Source organism: Scomber japonicus, chromosome 9 (assembly GCF_027409825.1).
Source record: "Scomber japonicus isolate fScoJap1 chromosome 9, fScoJap1.pri, whole genome shotgun sequence".
Lineage (NCBI taxonomy): Eukaryota > Metazoa > Chordata > Actinopteri > Scombriformes > Scombridae > Scomber > Scomber japonicus.
Genome location: NC_070586.1, coordinates 34783323 through 34804281, shown reverse-complemented (window position 1 = coordinate 34804281; position 20959 = coordinate 34783323). Strand labels below are relative to the sequence as shown.

The window sequence follows — 20959 nt, the reverse complement described above, 5'->3', positions numbered from 1 at the left end:
CTGTAGTATTTCCATGTGATGCTACTTTCTACATCTCAGAGGGAAATATTGTACTTTCTACTCCACTACATTTACAGCTTTAGTTACTCTTCAGGTGAAGATTTGACACAATGGATAATATAACAAGCTTTTAAAATACAACACATTGTTAAAGATGAAACCAAAAAGCAGTGTGTATTCGGCTCACATTTCAGATGTCTATGAGTTGTTAACAGCTCCACCAAATAGTGATTTTTCCCTCTAAACTTGTCACATAGTTTCATTTCAGTAAATGTTCAAATGATCCAATATTTCAGCAAAAATCAAAGATTAGAGAAAAAGTCCAAAAACTGAAAACACATTTGTGTATCAGAACTTTGTTTTTTCTTCTTTCCTCTCCCATTAATCATCTCAGCAGCCCTCACATTTATCTGCTGACCCTTTGGAGGGGCCCCACCCCTAGGTTGGGAACCACTGGACTAAACTAACTAATTGTATATAAAGTAATGTGAACTAGCTAACTGTATTTAAAGTAGTGTAAACTAGCTAACTGTATATAAAGTAGTGTGAACTAACTAGCCGTATAAAGTAGTGTAAACTAGCTAACTGTATATAAAGTAGTGTAAACTAGCTAACTGTATATAAAGTAGTGTAAACTAGCTAACTGTATATAAAGTAGTGTGAACTAGCTAACTGTATATAAAGTAGTGTAAACTAGCTAACTGTATATAAAGTAGTGTAAACTAGCTAACTGTATATAAAGTAGTGTAAACTAGCGAACCACATATAAAGTAGTGTAAACTAGCTAACTGTATATAAAGTAGTGTAAACTAGCTAACCGTATATAAAGTAGTGTAAATTAGCTAACTGTATATAAAGTAGTGTAAACTAGCTAACTGTATATAAAGTAGTGTAAACTAGCTAACTGTATATAAAGTAGTGTAAACTAGCGAACCGTATATAAAGTAGTGTAAACTAGCTAACTGTATATAAAGTAGTGTAAACTAGCTAACCGTATACAAAGTAGTGTAAACTAGCTAACTGTATATAAAGTAGTGTAAACTAGCTAACCGTATACAAAGTAGTGTAAACTAGCTAACTGTATATAAAGTAGTGTGAACTAGCTAACTGTATATAAACTAGCTCCACCTCCAGCAGCTACATCAGTAACATGCTGCTCTAACACTGATGCTTCACTATTAATAATCTAATGATGTCATATATAATAATATATCACTACTTTTACTATAATACTGCATACTACATCACTCATAATACTGCACTACTTTTACTGTAATACTGCATACTACATCACTCATAATACTGCAGTATTTTACTGTAATATAGTTTTTCATGCAGGACTTGTACTTGTAATGAAGTATTTTTCCACTACTGTGTTGGTACTTCTACTTGAGTAAAGGATGTGAATAGTTCTTGCCCTGCTGGACGTTGATATAATAAACAAAGCATGTAATTGTGGTCATGTATAAATAAGCAGCTACTATATATAACAGGCAGTGCAGGGTGGTGAGAGAGTACAGATCTTTGGAAAAGACACATTAACAAATGAAGTAAGCCATCATGAATGTGTCGTGCGCATTATTGCAGAGGAGCTCAGATGTAATTGGATTTCAGTTTGCCGGAGCATTCTTGAAGGAATTATTCACTGAGATGTTCTCAGCTGAGAGCAATCATACTTGGTTATTTAAAACACATGAAGCCAATAAAAAAGCTTTTATGCTCAGCGCTCTAATTTCTTGTGTTTAGTCCTTTTTATAAAACAAGGTTGGTCCAAGTCTTTGTGGAGCTGTGTGTAAAGACCCTCATTAAAGTCATTAACTTAATGTTAATGTTATTATAATAATGGGACATTAGCTCCATTTATACTCTCCAGTGTCTTAAATCCAGATGTAATCCAGATGTGATTTAATACACTTTAATTTATGCTTAGTCACATAAAGTGTGTGTATCTGCATGCATCATGGTTGGCCCTGCTCCAGTCCTGATGGTTTGGTAACTCACTAAATGAAGTGTAGCAGTTTCTGGGATCAGGGATCAGATTAATGCTCCACCAGCACCTCCTGCTACACCTTCTGTAAGACTGCATATGTGCTGACATCACTGCAGCCACACACTTCCTCTTGTTTTCATGGTGACAAGAAGAATGACGCCTGACTGTCCCTTAAGTACTGTACATAAGTATCATTTCAAGGGTACTATGTAGTATTTCAAGAGTATTTCTATGTGATGATTCTTTATACTTCCACTCCATTACATTCCAGAGCTCCACCTCCATCAACTGCAACAGTAACATGCTTCACTATTAATAATCTAATGATGTCATATATAATAATATATCACTACTTTTACTGTAATACTGCATACTACATCACTCATAATACTGCAGTACTTTTACTGTAATACTGCATACTACATCACTCATAATACTGCAGTACTTTTACTGTAATACTGCATACTACGTCACTCAGAATACTGCAGTACTTTTACTGTAATACTGCATACTACATCACTCATAATACTGCAGTACTTTTACTGTAATACTGTATACTACATCACTCATAATACTGCAGTACTTTTACTGTAATACTGCATACTACATCACTCATAATACTGCAGTACTTTTACTGCAATACTGCATACTACATCACTCATAATACTGCAGTACTTTTACTGTAATACTGCATACTACATCACTCATAATACTGCGCTACTTTTACTGCACAGATTTTTTTCCAGGCACAGATCACCAAACCAGACCCAAATGAAACCAGACTGTATGTGTGGCTGGGTTAACACTAGAATGCAAAACTAGTTAGATAAATAAATATCTCTGATAACTCTCAACATGCAAAACCGCGTGAGAGAAAAACTGATATGATTGGTCTAGACAGCTCTGAGCTGTAACTGGCTCAGTGTTCTTCCCACATGCTTCATACCTGGAGCAGTGTTATAGAAAGCAGATGGATGCATGAGAGAACCTACAGGAAGTCAAGTCAGTCAACAGCCTGGACATCAGATGTTAAGACTGCAATCCAAAAAGAGCTGCCCAGACACACACACACACACACACACACACACACACACACACACATACACACACAGTCTCTCGTTGGTGTTATGTGGTGTTAAATGAAATGTATTTTGATTGTATTGGTTTTGTCTTGTGTTGCGTCTCCTCAGCTCAGGGACATGCGTGTGCAAGACAGGAGTGTACGGGCCCAAATGTGATGAGTGCCACCCGGGTTTCTTCCACTTCAGCAGCACTGGCTGCCGGCCCTGCCAGTGTCACAACCACACCAACTACTGCCACCCACAGTCCGGTGAGTCACATGATGCACACAGTCATTCTGCTGCTTTCCTCTTTTAAATAAAACAATAAATGGTGTAAGACAGTTACAGGATAAACGATTTAGAAAACATAGATCTTACAGTACATCGATCATCATCTTTTAAGAAGTGCGTTTATTTTGAAAATCCCTCGGCATGTCGGTCTCCGCCTGTGCATGCCTGAATACAGTGCAAGCAGCGCCATGGCAACAGCCCAAAAAACGTCTATGAAGATTCTGAGCAGCTTTTTTCCAAAAAAAGTAAAGCTCATCTCTAAAAGAATGATGAGTTTCATTATTGTGTTTCACATGTCAGCAGCCAGCAACATGTCCACAGCTGGATTACAGTTAAGTCTGTCATCAAATGCTTCAGACACACTATAAAGTGCCTGAAATGTGCTGCTGCTGCTGCTGCTGCTGCTTGTTGCTTGCTGTTGCTTGTTTTTTCCTCCTTCCTTTGAAAGAGAAGCAAAAATGCTGCTTTAATGTATAAAAATAGGAACTTAATGTTCTTTCAGTTTTTTTTAGGATGTGAAAATTTTGGAGGTCAATATATCAAAATGTGGCGCTTTATAGTGAACAAAAAAATAGATTACCGGTCATTTAAATGTCTGGTTGAGCTCAGAAATTTAAATTTCAAATGATCATTTAGTTGCTTTTTGTGATTTGATATAATGGAATTGATTGTGTTAAATCAGCTGTGATACCGTCTCATATCGATCGCTGCCTCCTGAATCCAATCCAATCGAAATTGAATCAATCAATCTTTATTTATATAGCACCAAATCACAACAAAAGTCATCTCAAGGCACTTTACACATGGAGCAGGTCTAAACTGTACTCGTATCAGACAGACTTTGTGAAATCAGCAAACATCAAATCGTTATCCATTGAATCAATATAATATCTTATTGTGAAGAATCTTGTGATTTACACTGTGAGTGTGGAGGATTGTTATCATCAGATATCGGTGAAGCTGCTGGAGATTAAAGCTTCAGATCCAGTAAGACCAGCTCCATAAACTAACTACAGCTACTCTACTACTAGTTTTAGGTACTTGAGTGTTTATATTTTATGACTGCACATGCTGATACTGCTGTGTTACCAGAGTACTAGCTTGCTATATAAAATCATACATTGTAGCAGCATTATACTGAGTTTAGTTCAGTGGCAAAACAAAGCAAAGTCTACATAATGTCAGGTGTTCAATATGCAGGTTAACACCTTTGTACTATATGCAGATGATTATCTGCTGTGTTTAATTAGAGAGGTTGCCAGCATGCTAACCCTCCAGTGTCCCATGAGCAAATATTTAGTGTGGAGCCACCACGGAAGTGTGATATGTGGTTGGTAAAGAGGAACTTGACTGCACTGAGAAAGCTGCTGAATCAGAAGCAAGCTGTAAAATATACCACAAAGGCACAAGAGTTAGATTTTTATCCTCCTGTGTTCTTAGTTATACACAAAATCTCATCTCCCAGCAGTCAGGCATGAAACCTCCAGCTAGTGACAAGTTAGAGAGGAAAAGGTGGAGGGGGGCGGGTGACAGAGTGGTGTTAGTGGTAGTGGTAGTGGTGGTGGGGTAGTTTTAGTTAGGAGCCATATGTCTTGCCATTATAAAGCAGGGGCAGATGGAGAGCCGCAGCCTCGCCCCCACTCAGCGCTCACACTACGCTGGATTAACATAGCTCAGGTTTGACAGCTCCCTTTTTAAAGACTGACCCTGGCGTCTCCCCAGGCACCGCTTCCACAGGAACACATTGTGTACATGCAAATGATATAGTATCCCAAACACTGCGGACCTCAGATAAACATGACAGGGAGTCGTCATTTCTAACAGCAGACTGTGCCCACATTGACCCGATGTTTGCTCCTCAAATAAGATCCAGAGACCAAAAACTGCAGAACAACAGCTCGCGCCCTTTAAAACCATGTTCCTTCAATTCAGCATAATACATAAGAGCTTGAATTTAGTCTCATTTCACTGGAAGACCCATAATTTAACAACAAAAGCGTTGTGAAAGCAGTCATTTCTCACCACTGGCCCGCAATTTGGTGTGGTGAAGCACTTTTTTCCAGGGTGCACCCTTCCCTTTTCTTCAACCCGCAATTAAAGCTATAATGTGGAGGCTTTGCTGCACTCATTCTCAGTCACTTTCCATTCTTTTCCAAAATGCAGCAGGAGCAGCAGCAGCAGCTGATTTCACTTATTAGCGGCTCCTCTGTGAACAGCGGGTTCACGCATGGTTGGACTAGGAGCCTGCAGACTTTTCCACACCTTATGGTAGAAACTGCTGTCATATCCAGACAGGTTAAGTCATGTCTGCACAACCTCCATCTATGCGTGCTATGCAGGCACAACAACCCAACCACACACAGAGGATCCACTGCAAACAACATGATGGTGGTCATACTTTCACAAATATTTACTATCATAACAATTCATTAATGACTTTATTCGGAGTTTGGATTTAATTTTGAACTAATAAAATAAAAACTCATAACTCAAAAACCGCATTAAAAACAAATATTTACCCTGTTAATTAACATTGTCTCCACTGTCAGTATGACAAAATTTTTTTATGATACTGTATGAGGTCAGAACCAACTATTACCCTGAAATCTCACATTTCTGAGTGTCCTTGAATGCAACCCTAACGGTAACCCGATTTTTAAAAAAAAGTAGTCCCATAAGTAGTAACATTAATAATAATACATTTATTTAGTATAGCACCTTTTTAACAGAAATAAAAATAAAACTTAAATGTAAACATTAAAAACAAATGTAATAAAACATACAATCAATGAGGCAGGAGCAAGAAAAAAGAACCATAAAAATATAAAATCAAAAACACAGGTTGAATAAACAGAGGACCAGAGGAACAGGAAACATACAACTAGGCCTGTCACAATAATTATCGACTTATCATGCATTAACCTAATTATCAACATCATCATGTCTATATATGGACTTATCATATGATACATAGACATGACCTTGACCTCAGTATTGCCACACTTCACATTAGCATCTAAGAGGCTATTCATGTCACATTGGCTAAGCTACTAGTGTCTTGCAGAAGAATTAAAGGTTAATAACTCTGTCCCCAACCATAATGACACTCTAGGTTTTTACACATGTGTAGCACTCACTCTCCAATCCCACCCCCACCTCCCTTTGCATTATTATACTATTATATTATCATTATTTCGGTGGTAGAAAATGATCTTCAAATGACAATAATATTGTTTATAGCGTCCAATAAAAGTATACTCCAAAGCTTAAAAAGTTTGAATTTTGAAGAATTAGTTTGTAGTTTGGATTTGGGTCAAAACTAGTGTTTTCTCTACTGTATGTATATGACAGTAATGTCATTCTCTCTCTTGAATCAGCTTCATGCACTTTACATTTATACTTTATGTTATATAACTGAAGATAAATATACTCCTCATCATCATCAGTGTATTTTATGAAATAGTCACCCGGTCGTCGCTAGCAACAAGAAGAGAATATTTATTATCAGTCTCATTTACTCAGCTGGGAAAGATAGATTCCGCTATTCTGCACCATAAATAATATGAATAAATGATAAAGTGTTTAAAAATGTGAACATCTCCTCCCATCTGGGTGATTTTAGTCTGGCTGTGTTTATGTGTAGTTCTTCTGCTGTAGATCTCACAAGCTCATTAAATAAAAGTTCTAATAATTCAAATCCAGATGAAAAGAGGAATGTGATTGCATCGTTGAAAAGTGGGCGTGTTACAGTGGGTCTTAGCTCTGTGCTGCTAAAAGTTAAAGATTGATTTTTTTTGTCATTAAAGTTTATATATATACATGCATACACACACACGCAAATACCTGCATACTGTTTATATACACACAAGAAAATATGATTGGATTTTGATATATTTAATGTTTTTCTTGTGAAACAATTGCACCATATGAGCAGGGATGTTATCTAAAGGGGTTTCCCAAATGATATGAAACCTTTGCAGGACATAATGTACATTTAAAGAGTTGCACACACACTTCTCATCTGCTCAGTGATCATCCTCTATGATTAGAGTTAGGATGCGGTTTGATTGATAACACCATTATTTCAGTCTGTTCTTGGAAAAACCCTTAAAACATAGTTTTAGGACCTGGTGCTAAAATGTGTGTATAGTTATGATGTGTTCAGAGTTTCAAGTATGGAAGGTCAGCTGATGGAAAGTGAAAGAACCAATATATAATACTCCACCAATATAATAAGACTTTTCCAATCATTAACAAACAAAGTGAAGAGAGAGTTGAATCACCAACTAACCCCTCTTTCTCTGACTCTTTCACCTTCTCTCCCTCTTTCCTTTAGGAGTGTGTCTGAACTGCGAGGGCAACGTCCAGGGATCCAACTGCGAGGAGTGCAAGCCCGGTTTCTACCGTGGCCCCGGGGCCCCCCTGATCCAAGCCTGCGCTCCTTGTCCCTGCTCCAACTCCACCTCTACCGGCACCTGTCTCACCGGTCAGTCCTCGCTGCCTCACTGCCTTTTAGCTCACTTTCTTAGCTTAAGTCACTCAGCTGGTTGTACCTGACTGACTTAACCCACACTCATTAAATGAGTGTTCGGGTGCAGTGTTAATGGTGTGTGTACTGTAAACAACTACTTTTATTTCTTTCATGTGATCTCTGAGCATCGTAGATAGAAATCTTTGCTCAGCCGATGACGCGTTTAGACAACATTTTCTACCGTATAGACATGCCAAAAATATCTCATCGTGACATCTCATTGTCTACTCTTCGGCCAGTTATCTGTGGCGATAAGAGAAATGCAGTCAGAGGGGCCAACACGTTGTTCTGTGAATGTGCCAACACAATACAGGAGGCCAGTCTGGCTCACACAGTTGGAAACAAGATAAGCGCTGCATGTGGGCAAGAAGAAAAGAAGCGTGTGAACAATGTGTGGATCGCATTCAATTGATGTGTACTTAGAATACAAGGCAGACAAATGAACATTAATGATCGTATGAAGTGAATTCAGACATTTTCTTCTAAACACATTAAATAGGTCATAAATTTATTTCTAAAAAAGGTGTAAAAAGCATTTCAACCATTTAGATTTGAATTGCGGAGCTAGGCTTCACAAACTGTGTTTCAAGATTTCTGTGTTCAGGATTTAGTGCTGTTGCTGCTGTAGAGGTATAAATACATTCAGCGCACACTATTACTACAGTTAGCTGAGCTAGCCGCCGAGTTGGTTGCCGAGCTAGCCACCGAGTTAGCCGCCGAGCTAGCAACTGAGTTAGCAGCAGAAAGCTCTCAGACATAGCGTCCATGTTTCTGGTAGAGGTGATGACTTTGATTGTCAGGTGACACTTGGTAGGGGGCGGGGTTTCAGCGGCCACGCCCACAGCGTTTGGGAGAAGAGAAAGAGGCTGATTTTTACACAACTTTGAAGCCTAATTTCATATATTTGGTGATTTTTTTAATCATTCAAATTTGGCAGGGTGGTTAACAACACACTTTTCTGTGGTATGTCAAACTCAGAACACATATTTATTCTTACTTTACACAGACTTTAAAGCAGTTGTTCTTGCTGTAATCATTCCTCCTGTTCATACTGACCATTAGGAGATCTCTTCATAAGTGATGGAGGAGAAAAAAAAGTATTTGTGGGTTTTTATCCTCCATCACTTTACATTGAAAGCACATTTGAAGATCTTTTAATAGTCAGTATGAACAGGAGGAATGATTACAGAGAGGAAACCTGACTGTTTTGTGGTATTTGTGTCTGTATTAGACAGTGGGCAGTGAGGAGGCAGTGGAGAAACAATGACTACAATATGCAACAAAAGTCCCTGACTTGAATTGAATGAGAGATGTTGCAGTTTAGTGGCATGTGGAGTAACCATTCAGCTACCAGTGTATCCCCTCACTGTTACTTTAACCCTCACATTCCACAGTATCCTCCCTCATAATTAGTCTCTATACATCATTTTGGAACCTATCATTGATGAACGCCTCATCAGTCATTTGTAAATTGGTGATTAATCCTCAATGAGGTTTTCAGAGAGCAGAGACAGTGCAATCTTTAGTTTTTACACTTTTTGTTGATTGAGAAAAAATATTTGCAATGACACTTTATATAATGGTCTATTGTTATATAACACTAGAGAACAACACTCTCAATTGATGATGATGATGATGATGAAGTAACAACACTTTTGAATAGATATGAGTCAAACACTCAACAACAATGTGTATCAGCTGCACAAAAACATTTTTAGAAAGTTGAAACATTTCTATTCTTTTGTATATTCTGAGTCACAAGAGGATAAGTCATCCAATTTCTGACTGAAAGAAAAGTTTTCAAGGTTTTTTTTTTCTCAAATGTAAAAATGGGTCATTTAATAATAATAATACTAAAAGCTGCCAGCCACCATGTTATTTATTTATTTATTTTTAACAAATGCAGCATGAATGCTTTGAGGGGAAAAAAAACAAAACAGGTATTCATACACTAGGAGGTCAGTCCAAGATATAGACCCTTTTACTGTGGCCAATAGTGATAGTAAGAAACTACTAAGAAAGTAAGTTTTTACAGTTTACAGTTTTTGTCTTCTGTTATATTGAGACGTGTATATTGCAACAACTTAGTAATAACAATAATAATAATGATAGTAATAATGATAATAATAATAACAGTAATAAAATCTATATGAGGAGTTTGTTAATGTACAAGGCGTGGAAACAGCGAAAATGACCGACTTCCTGTTGGAGTTAGGGTATGGGTCCAAGAGGCTTTTTTGTGTGTCTTGACATGATACATATGCGTACTGAATTTCGTTCGTCAATGTGGAGTGAGGGGCTCAATTTTTCAAAATAAAAGTGGAGACATTTTTCGACACCCATTTCCACAAATCAAAAGAATATCACATTTTTCATCAGGTCTGGCTTGCATGCAAATATTCGTGAGTTTTCGAGCATGTTTGGCCCACAAAAATATGTTTGTTTAGGGAGAAGAATAGTTATATAGAGATAATACTAAAGAAGAATTCCTGCAGGTTCAATAGGGCGAAAATAATAATAACTTTATTTATACAGTATATAGCACCTTTTTAAAGGGCTTTGACACACAAAGTAAAGACATACAACACAGAGAGCAGTAATAAGGCCAACATTAACCAGGTGAAAGTAGAAAACAATGAAATACAGTAAGAAGAGATGATGAAATTAAAAAAATAAATCAAATCAAATATTAGTTTCATGCCAATGTTGCAGCTGTTATGCATGAAGTAATCTTATTTCATAGCCATAAAGCTGTAAAAGTGAGTTTAATTCTCTATTCTACAATTAACAATAGTGACCTTTTTTTACTGCTAAGGAACACGTGAGTGATGAGGATGTTAGCAGAATGTGTCATGACACTAAAACTACCTGCTTTATGTCATTACAACCTTTTTAGATGGAAAGTCCCACGCTCTGAATGAACTCATGAAGCATCCATTCATGTTAATAATAATCAAGAGTGTTAGAGAGTGTGTGACTAACACTTTCATTTAAATTCAGCCCCATTAGTGAACCTAGTGGTCTTCCTCACTTTTTAAGTAGCATTCACATGAATAGTTGATGAGTCAGCACGTCTCTATTAGCCTGACGCTGCAGGGGAAAAAAATCAGATCTCTTAAATAAAGGCTAAAGATTAAATATCTACCTCACGCTCCACATGTGTGAAATGACTGGATTTGACTACAGATGTTGCTGGAGTCACCTCACATACACATCTATCCATATCAGTTAGTTCTGACTGCTGCTGCACCCATCATAAGGAGAATTAGGACTGTTATTTACCCTGAATTTTATTTTGCCTCTCAGGCTGCATCCACTTCCCCAAACAGTTTCATTTCACTACTTTATCTCCCTGTTCCTGTTCTTGGCGTGACATTGGACTATAATACGCAACAAATTAATGTGAGTGTTCTCCTCCTCCCACCTCTAGTGTTTTAATATTTATACTTATACTCACTTATGTAAAAAACTAATAATAATAATCTTCCAGAGTTGTAGAGAGCTTAAAGCAGAGTGCAGCAGATTTCTTTTTTTCCAGGCAGTTTGGGATTAATGGTGACCTCTTCCTCTACGACCCCGCTTCTTTTACCTCCAGGCGGCCGCTGCTCCAGTTACACAACACACCCCAAGGTCTCCTATCAGGACGAGATGCGGGTTGAAGTACAGTCCCTGTCATGTTCCCGTCCCCAAACCACCTGAAATTTCATTTATTCTGAAGGGTGATATAAACACGAAGGGGTGTGCACCTGGTTGGTAATGCTTAAGGTTTAAAGTGGTGGATTTATGTAAGGGGGGGGGGGGGGTATTGAAGAAGAGGATTCATGAATTCATGTCGCTGCCTGCAAATCAACGAGTCACAACAGGACCCGTCACAGCAGGCAGTGTTTTTCCAACCCTCTCTCTCTCTCTCTCTCTCTCTCTCTCTCTCTCTCTCTCTCTCTCTCTCTCTCTCTCTCTCTCTCTCTCTCTCTCTCTCTCTCTCTCTCTCTCTCTCTCTCTCTCTCTCTCTCTCTCTCTCTCTCTCTCTCTAAGTCTAAGTCTAAGTCTAAGTCTAAACACACAGTTATTTTGGATAACATCTATGAAGCCAACACATCTCAGATCAAATCTCCACAGCAGCTACAAGCTGCCCCCCCCCCTAGTCCTAACCCAGTTATCACATAACCTGCTGCTTGGTACAGTAGTACATACTCTACATCTCAAACAGGTTAAACTGGCAGACTGTCATTTTCATTATTATTCATCCCACTTTTATTTTGGTAAGTATTCCTATTTAATCAATCAATCAACTGAACAAACAGAACAAGTGACAATATACAAAAGAGGAATAAAAACAAAGAATAAATCACAAAGAAAATAAGAAATAATTGAGACCAATGCACACAAGAGAAAATTAGAATGATAAAAATGTTTAAAAAATGTAAATAAAGTAAAATAAATAAGAGGGAGAAAATAGAAATAATAGAGAATAAGAGGAAAACAATAAAAATAAGGGAGAATAAGAGGGGGGGAAAAAAGGTAGAATAAGGGGGGAAAATAAAAATAAGGGGGCCAAAATAAGTCAAAAAGAAAGAAGAAAAGTTGAATAAAGCTAGACTGAAAATTTGTCTAAATTATAATAATATTAATAATAATAAAATAACAAAATTAAGATTTATTAATGTGTATTTATGAATGTTTATGTATGTATTAATATTTAAGCCATCATGGTGACTTTACATTATTGCCAATTTGCCACTATGTTTTACTATTGAGTCATTCATTATGTGGTTGTTTATACAGCAGCCTGCACTAATGACTGCCAACAGGAGGAGTTCATACATTCATAAACACTTATATACACTAGCAACTACATAATGCTGTGTGATAAAGCATTAACATGGCCTTAAAGACGTGACATTTTAACAAATATGAACAAATTACCATCCAAACTAACCAGAGCCCAACTAAATCAACTGTGCCTCATTCTAACAATTATTTGCTAACAATTATTTACTCTGAGTCATTTTCTTCATTAACTGATGAATCACTTGGTTTATAAAACATCATGGAAAAATTATAGAAACCCAAAGGGAACATCTTCAGATCGCTTGTTTTATCTGAACTGCAATCCAAAAGCCAAACATATTCAATTCAATCTGATATTAAACTGAGAAAAATCAGCAAACCCCTTTCATTTCCTGAGCTGTAAACATCAAATATTTGGCATGTTTTCATGAAAAATGTTAATGAATTTGAATGATTAATGACTGATGATGAATTTTCTGCCATTAATCATCATTTGAGCTCCAGCTGTCCTCTCATGGTGTTTGTCTGTTGAACCCTGCAGGTGAAAAGTCATTTTGTAACACCTGTTTATTTTTGGTAATAAGACTATCTATCAAAAAGAGATTAACTCCAATTCCAAGATCTTAATTAGAGTTTGGCCCGGAGCCACGTTACACCATGTCAGCCTGTCATCAGCCTTTTGTGGTTGTGTTCATGTGGCTGAAACATGGCAGCGTGTCAGAGTGGATTAACAGATCACAGCTGACGTCACTCTGCACTCCAACCTCCTTCTACAAGCGTGTCACAGTGTTTACTCTACTTGCTAACTCTTCGCCTTCTCTCACCTTGCCGTTCCCCCTTTCCTGGACCAATCGTCTGCAGCGCCCAGCCCTGACCCCGATGCCCCCCCTCCACCCCACCCCACCCTCGCCCCTCATTGGCGGCGGGGGCTTGCATGGCAACAGCCTTGTATAGACGCACTCAGGCTGTCAGGTTGTGTTTGCCCCTTGCCAGAGGCCGCGGCGGAGGTTGTGCAACGTGGGAGGGGAGGGAGGGAGAAAGGGAAAGGGAAAAGGGACGCAAACCAGGCTGAGCTTGAGCTGGGACAGCATGAGCACAGCTGAGCCATTTCAGCGCCACTCAGGCAGCAACAGACTGAGGAGGAGGGGGAAGGAGGGGGCAGCATCACGTTTTCTGCGTAGACGTCAGCCCTACAGAAAGAGCTGCGTCCAAGTAAGGAAGCGATGAGGAAATATGTTCGGCGTCGCATCCACAGAGAGCCAAGAGTGTGTGTGTGTGTGCGTGAGGATGTGGAGGATGTTTTAGACTAAACACCGGAGCCGGGAAAGAGAAGCAGCTCTCCCGAGTAGAGGTTGCCCCGGCAACAGTGACAAATGAGGAGATGCCACAGCTCAGTATCGTGCCTCAGCACTAGAGGATAGATGCTTTTTGTAAATGTGTTGACGAGGCCTATTGCAGTAAATGAATATCCCTCCACACACTGACACACACACACACACACACACATAGAGAGAGAGAGAGAGAAAGAGGTGAAGTGGAGCATTGCACCAGTTCGAATGTGGGTCACACACATTCAATCATCCATGTGTGATTGTGTCTTACCCAGTGGTATGGCTTCATTTTTTAATGTGTGTTTTCTTCTACTTTGTGTGTGTGTGTGTGTGTGTGTGTGTGTGTGTGTGTGTGTGTGTGTGTGTGTGTGTGTGTGTGTGTGTGTGTGTGTGTGTGTGTGTGTGTGTGTGTGTGTGTGTGTGTGTGTGTGTGTCAGACAGAGGTTACCAGGTATCACAGCACAGTGGAGGATGATGGGTAAAACAAGCAGGTCAGGTCCTCTGGCCCAGCGCAGCACACAGCTCATATTTCCTACCTGATTATATAACCCATTAGGGCCAGCTTCCTTTTTTGAACCCCCCAGCAGAGGTTAAATCAAGCTTTATCAGGAGCAGCCTGCTCAGTGCTTGGAATACAACAAGAGTCACATGACCAACACGAGATATAGAGACCTACATCTAGGCCATTGGAAGGCAGTTATCTGTGTCTAATCACTCTACGCTAAGTGCTGCGGTGCGGCAAGGACGGGAGCGGTTAAACGCTGAGCATCAGTTGGTTCACAGTTTGCTGCTAAGTAGGAGAGCCCACATGAATCATTTTGCTGGTGTGATAGCAGTTATTTAGCCAGCTTTTAGGAGACTGGGTCTTCTTTCCTCCTCATCAGAAAGGTCTTCAAAAAGGCTTGAGGTGGAGAGCTTTTTCCCTCAAGAACATCCATTTCATTGTCATCAGGACATGTAAAAGCACTGCTGCCTTGTTTTAAAGGGAGCAAGTTGCCACCCTGTGGAGGTGTTCTGGGCGCCCAACCGGGAGGAGACCTTGAGGCAGAGCTAAAACATGGTCCCATCTGGTCATGGAACACCTTGAGATCCCCCTATGAGGAGTTGGAGGACACTGCTGGGGAGAAAGACATCTGTCCTTCAGAAGCTTCAGATGGACTCTTTTTTTTAAAACTCAGTAATAATGTCATCACAATGTGCAACCAAAGCTTTTATGCAGCTTCTACAGCACCTGCCAGATGCCTGTATAGTTAAAATGCTATCAACTAATGAAGTTTACCTTTAAGAATGAAGCACTTGGTTTGAAGTCAATGCAGCCCTTAATATATCCACTACTGCTTCATGTACATTTTTTTTTTTTAGTATACAAAAATATCACATCACACTTTCATTGAATCTGTAGGATAACTCAGGCAGTGGAGGCTTTGAAATAGCTTAACATACTTAAAATTGGCTGTTGTGAATTAGACATATCTTGATGAGAAGTTACCCCTAGAAGGACAGTGTGCTGCTCAGTGCAGTTCACTGTCACACTGTACTTCCTGTTTGACACACCAGGATGTGTCATAGCATCACATTACCAGGACAGGAGTAAGCTGACCCCAGAAACCACAGGCCTGTTTTGCTGATTGAGAATATTGGAAATCCTGATGAGGAAATGGGATCGATTCTACAGCGAATAAAAGGACTCCAAACTTCTCTTTTCATGTAGATCATATGAATCTTTGATTATTAATACAGTTCAGGCACCCTTACCATCAGCGTGTATACTAAATATTTAAAAAAAGAACATTAAACCCAGAAGAACAGGTGTTGTGCTCTACCTAATAAGTTGTCTAATCAATAAACCAATATATGCCGTAATGACATCATCATCATCATCACATATAATAGCAGTGTGTCTCCACTGTTGAACAAGGCTCTGTCAAATATATACAATATACTGTCATTATGCGCCACCTAGTGGTTGAGTGTTTGATTTGGTTCTTTCTGAGACAGCACTCATGTTCACATGAATCTTTGCATTTTAACTTTTCACCGTCCTGCCTACGCTCACCTACACTGATCTAAGAACAAACTGTCCAGGATCGTGTCAATGGCCAGCAAATTGTGGGCAAACCTCAAAAGGCCTCGTCATCACTTGTCACTGAAAAGACAAGGAGGAAAGCGAGGAGCATTTTAAAGGACAGTTTCCATCCTCTGTAGAACCAGTTTGAGCCTTTCATTCCAAGTACTGTCAGAATCCTGAACACAGCAGAGTGACTGAGAACATCTAAGCTACACATATGAGCTGTTTTTAATGAGGAACGGGACCTTTTATGTTGTATATCTGCTATGTTTGGTGAGCTGAAGACTAATTTCAACCTTGATGGACAATAAAGCTGTATTCTATTTGTGTTTAAATGTGAATAAAAGGTCATAAAAATCAATAGTTAACAACGGATAAATTAAAATAAATGGTTGTATTGATTTGTGTCACAATGATTGAGGTCGTGTGTCTACTGGTGACAAACTTGTCAGTGATGTTGAGAATGATTATTCTGTTAGTGCGTGTGCAGAGGTGCATTTTAAACAGAAACATTTAATAATAACACTCATTTGTCGCTTCACAGGAATAAAGCAGAACATATTTAGAATTAAAGATGTTCCTACATAATTTGCAATTTTCTATCTATGTTGTGTTCCTGTCCAGATTCCAGTGGCTCTCCAGTGTGTGACCAGTGCCTTCCCCGCTATGCCGGTGCACAATGTGACCAGTGCAGCGCCGGCTTCTACAAAGAGTCCGGGGCCTGCGTTCCATGCGACTGCAACGGGAACGCAGACCCCGTGGGCCCCCCCCAGCTCTGTCACCCCGACACCGGCCACTGCCTCCGCTGCATCAATAACACCGCTGGGCCCCAGTGCCAGCTCTGTGCTCCAGGATTCACAGGGGACGCCCGAGCACATAACTGCACCCGTCTGAGTAAGAGCAAACCCACGAGATACTGCTCAGTCACACTCATGATCTTATTACATACTTCATTTGACATCTTTATTTCCCCTGAGATATAAAGGAAATTACCTAAATATAATACATAGAGGACAGAACTACAGAGCTTGAGCTCCTCAAAGAAGTTGAGAAAGAATCATTAACAGATTGTAGAGCTCTCAAAGGAGAAAAGTGCATGTGGAATTGATAACATTTATGATGGCTCCATTACACTGAGGTGCTCCGCTCAGTCATGCAAGAAAGCCATGATGGCCTACTGGAAAATCACTGACATAAAGACTGGTAGACCCAGTAACATCACATATCTCAGTTACAATTAATATCTCTAATTGTACAATTTAGTAGCTTATAGGTTCATTTGTATGAAATGCATAACTGTGAATTTACATTTAAATGTAACATTTTTAATTAATACATGAATAAAAATCCAAACCAATAGGAACAGGCTCTTCCCTTCCCTATATTTCACTTAAACTTGTGTGCTATCCAAAAGAGGGTCAAAAGCCATTATGTGACATTTTCCCTCAGCAGACACTTACTACTATCACAGCAGAAAAAGCACAAAAGCACAGGTGGCTATTAGTCATGTAAATTGATTATTCATTATTTGCTGCCATGAACAAAGTCTATAAATGGTTTAAACTGGCTCCAAGATTCTACAGTTAACATATGCATACACGTTGGATGTTTTTACTGAATAATAACTGCCACATAAATGCATTGTCAGCATAGATACACCATGTGTTCTTTGTTGTATTTGTAAATTGTATGGAATAGGGACAAAGGGGATCATTGTTAATGTATACAATAAGTTGTAGTGCTTTTGAAATGATCAACAGTTAACTTTCATTTCAAATTTAGGTAAAGGACAATTTCAAGTTGTAATACTAGTATAGTATATTCTTCATATGTACAGAGTAAACATGTAGTACTAATGCAGTTTTCTGCATTCAGATTTAAATTGTGACTGAAAATCGTCTTGTTATTTTAAAAGATGACACTAAGTAAACAGTGCATGTAGCAGGTGAGTGTGCAGTAAGTGTCTTTTGGCCACAAGGTGTCACTAGCTACCTTAGTCTTTTTTTTTATCCGTCTCAACTAATCTTCTTTACACTGCTTACAAACTGTCCAAAATGCTGCTGCGAGGCTCTTAATTCAACGCAACAGATGGTCACACATCACATCCATTGTATCCTCACTGCACTCACTTCCTGTTAATTGTAGAATTCATTTGAAGTTTTGGTGCTACATGGCCAGGCTCTGCAGTATAGTTGAGACCTTTTGCACCTTCACACCACGACCTGAGCCCTTAGGTCCTCTACTCAGGGTTTTCTAAGTGGACACATTTTAAGACTTTGGGAGACCATACCTTCTAGTCTTGAATCCACAGTATCAAGGACCTAAATCTTTGGAAGAGGAACAAGCTTTAGGTCCTTGATACTGTGGATTCAAGACCATCTAAAAACCATCTGTTTAGACAGGCATTTATGTAGATCATGATATGTCATGTTTTATGTAAACACCTATGTTTTGTTCCCTTTGTGTATTTTATTAGATTTCTATTTATCTCAATTTTATATAACTGTAGTTGATGTTATTTATTTTGAATGTGAAGCACTTTGTGACTGTTGTCTGTGAAAGGTGTTATATGAATAAACGTTACTTTCTTCTTTCCTCAGCACCCCGGATCATTCCCACACCAGCAAGTGCAACCACAAAAGCCGCCCCAACATCGAGCACATCTTCCCCCACCATCAGCACCACCCTGACCTCCGTCCCAGCCTCCACATCCAGCAGCAACACGAGTGCCGTGCTGAGCACCGCCGCCACCACCACCCAGGCCCTGCTGACCAGCCTGAGCAGCCCCACCGACAACACGACGGCAGCCCTGACAGAAGTCTCCTGGACGCAGTTCAACATCATCATCCTGGCCGTCATCATCCTGGTGGTGGTGGTGCTGCTGGGCTTCGTCGGAGGCGTGTACACGTACAGGGAGTACCAGAACCGAAAGCTCAACGCCCCCTTCTGGACCATCGAACTGAAAGAGGACAACATCAGCTTCAGCAGCTACCACGACAGCATTCCCAACGCTGACGTGTCGGGCCTGCTGGAGGACGAGGCCAACGAGGTGGCACCCAACGGCCAGCTGGCACTTACCACGCAGGGCAACTGCTACAAGGCTTAGCGTTCCATCCATCCACCCCCCCCTCACCCCCTCCCCCACCCTCCAGACTGGACACCTAGATTTACAGATGACACAAAGCTGCTGGAAAGTACCAAAATCCAAAGCTCCTCCATGTATGACTGCTTGTCGTTACCCTGCTCGTCTGCGGCACATCACAACACTTTGCAAACTGACAGTGAGATCAAGCAGATGTGATCAAAAATACGGAAAAAGAGACGCAGACTTTCCACATTGAAACGTTTTTTCCCTTTTTGATATGATTTTGTGGGGAATGGGCGATCAGTGTAAAAGGGTCCAAAGAAAAAAAAAGTGTTTTGTTTGAGTTGTGCCTGCAGAGGGCGATATTGTGCAGATTTGTTAGGTGATTGGCATGTTGTTAGACAGGTGCCAAGCATTCATCTGTTTACTGAAACAATGATCCTAACAACTGGTTAGAGGGCTTGCAGGAGCCTAACATTTCATATATTTTTAAAAATGGACTTTTGACTGTTTAAGTTATAACCGGATCACTCGTCCTGTGATCTTCAACTGAGACAATGATTGTTATTTAATGAATTTTTATTCCGTTCTTATTTATTGGTTGACGTTTCATTCTCGGAAGAAATGCTGCACATGTATGACGTGTTTTTATTCATGGTGTTTTCTCTTACGTGCTGTTGAATGGTAATTTGAATCAGACAATACGTTTCCATGTATAGTTTGTATGTGTTTTTTGAGAGAGTCGTACGGGAAAATGAAGGCCGCTGGCACACACGTTTATCTTTTGTTCATAGCTTCTTGTCTTTTTTTTTCTTCCTCTTCTTCTTCTTCTTAAAGCGTGCCAGCTCACCTGAAGTATCCAAGAGGAGCGTTTCTTTTAGAGGAACTACAACCACCATTTCTAAACTCTCACTAGTCAGCACTTCTATGATGCTTGCGTAAACGGTCATGATTTACTGTCTAATCTATGTCATAAATCCAATCTGCTCTTTGCTGCCTACCTCAGCAAAATTTTAACAAACAGAAAATGTCTCACATCATTGTAGAGGACGGGCTGTGTGACTCATCCTTGGGAAGATAAGACTGTTTGATGTCTAAAACATAAACAGTACGCTTATATTGATACACAGCATACTGGTTATTATCATCGCCTACAGTCCAACTGCATCAGCTAAAACAGGGAGTCGCTGTAAAAATCGATGCACTTCAAAGCCTCACACCTGGATCCTGGACATGGATTCTATGTTTTCTGTGTGCTGTTTAGGCTACCATTGGTTTTGGGTGCGCTTCTTTTTACCATGGCGAATGAGTAAAGCTAAATATGGGACTAACTCCTCAGGTACTGGCTCTTTCCCTAATGTGATCACTGTAAATATGATTATTGTACAGATGAATGTGAATAGTAGCACTATTATTGTACAGGTAGAATACTGTGTGTACACTGTCACTCAAACAGAACCTCCCGAAACCTTTCACTCTACAGGTCGGGATGTCGCGGTCGGCCTGCAGCTTTTCTTTTTTTTTTTGCTTATTTTTGCTTTTGTATTTTCGTTTTCTTATTCTCAGCGGACTTCGCCATATACTCAGCTGCAGGATTGAAACACCCCCCCACCCCCACCCCCACCTAACCCCTCCGAACTGTTGCGCTCAAAGAATAAAATGATGTGAATAATACCCCGAAATTCAAGAGCTCAACTCTCAAATAAAAATGGGGTTAACTGTTGTTGTCTTTGTGTTTCTGCCATATCTTTACTTTCATTTACTGACACAAAAAGTGAACTACATCTATTCCTTCTACCTCACGATTTTCTACA

At 39.6% G+C, this 20959-nt stretch overlaps 1 protein-coding gene across 1 annotated transcript in view; it reads left to right on the top strand.

Annotated features, from left to right (window-relative positions):
- Nucleotides 1-20852, top strand: part of si:ch211-158d24.2 (multiple epidermal growth factor-like domains protein 9) — a 40187-nt gene extending 19335 nt beyond the window's left edge. The window contains exons 3-6 of the mRNA XM_053324603.1: nt 3181-3320; nt 7679-7828; nt 16685-16954; nt 18661-20852. Coding sequence (XP_053180578.1) covers nt 3181-3320; nt 7679-7828; nt 16685-16954; nt 18661-19166 — 1066 coding nt within the window. The 3' untranslated portion in view covers nt 19167-20852. The remainder of the gene's footprint in view (nt 1-3180; nt 3321-7678; nt 7829-16684; nt 16955-18660) is intronic.
- The last annotated feature ends 107 nt before the right edge of the window (nt 20853-20959 follow it).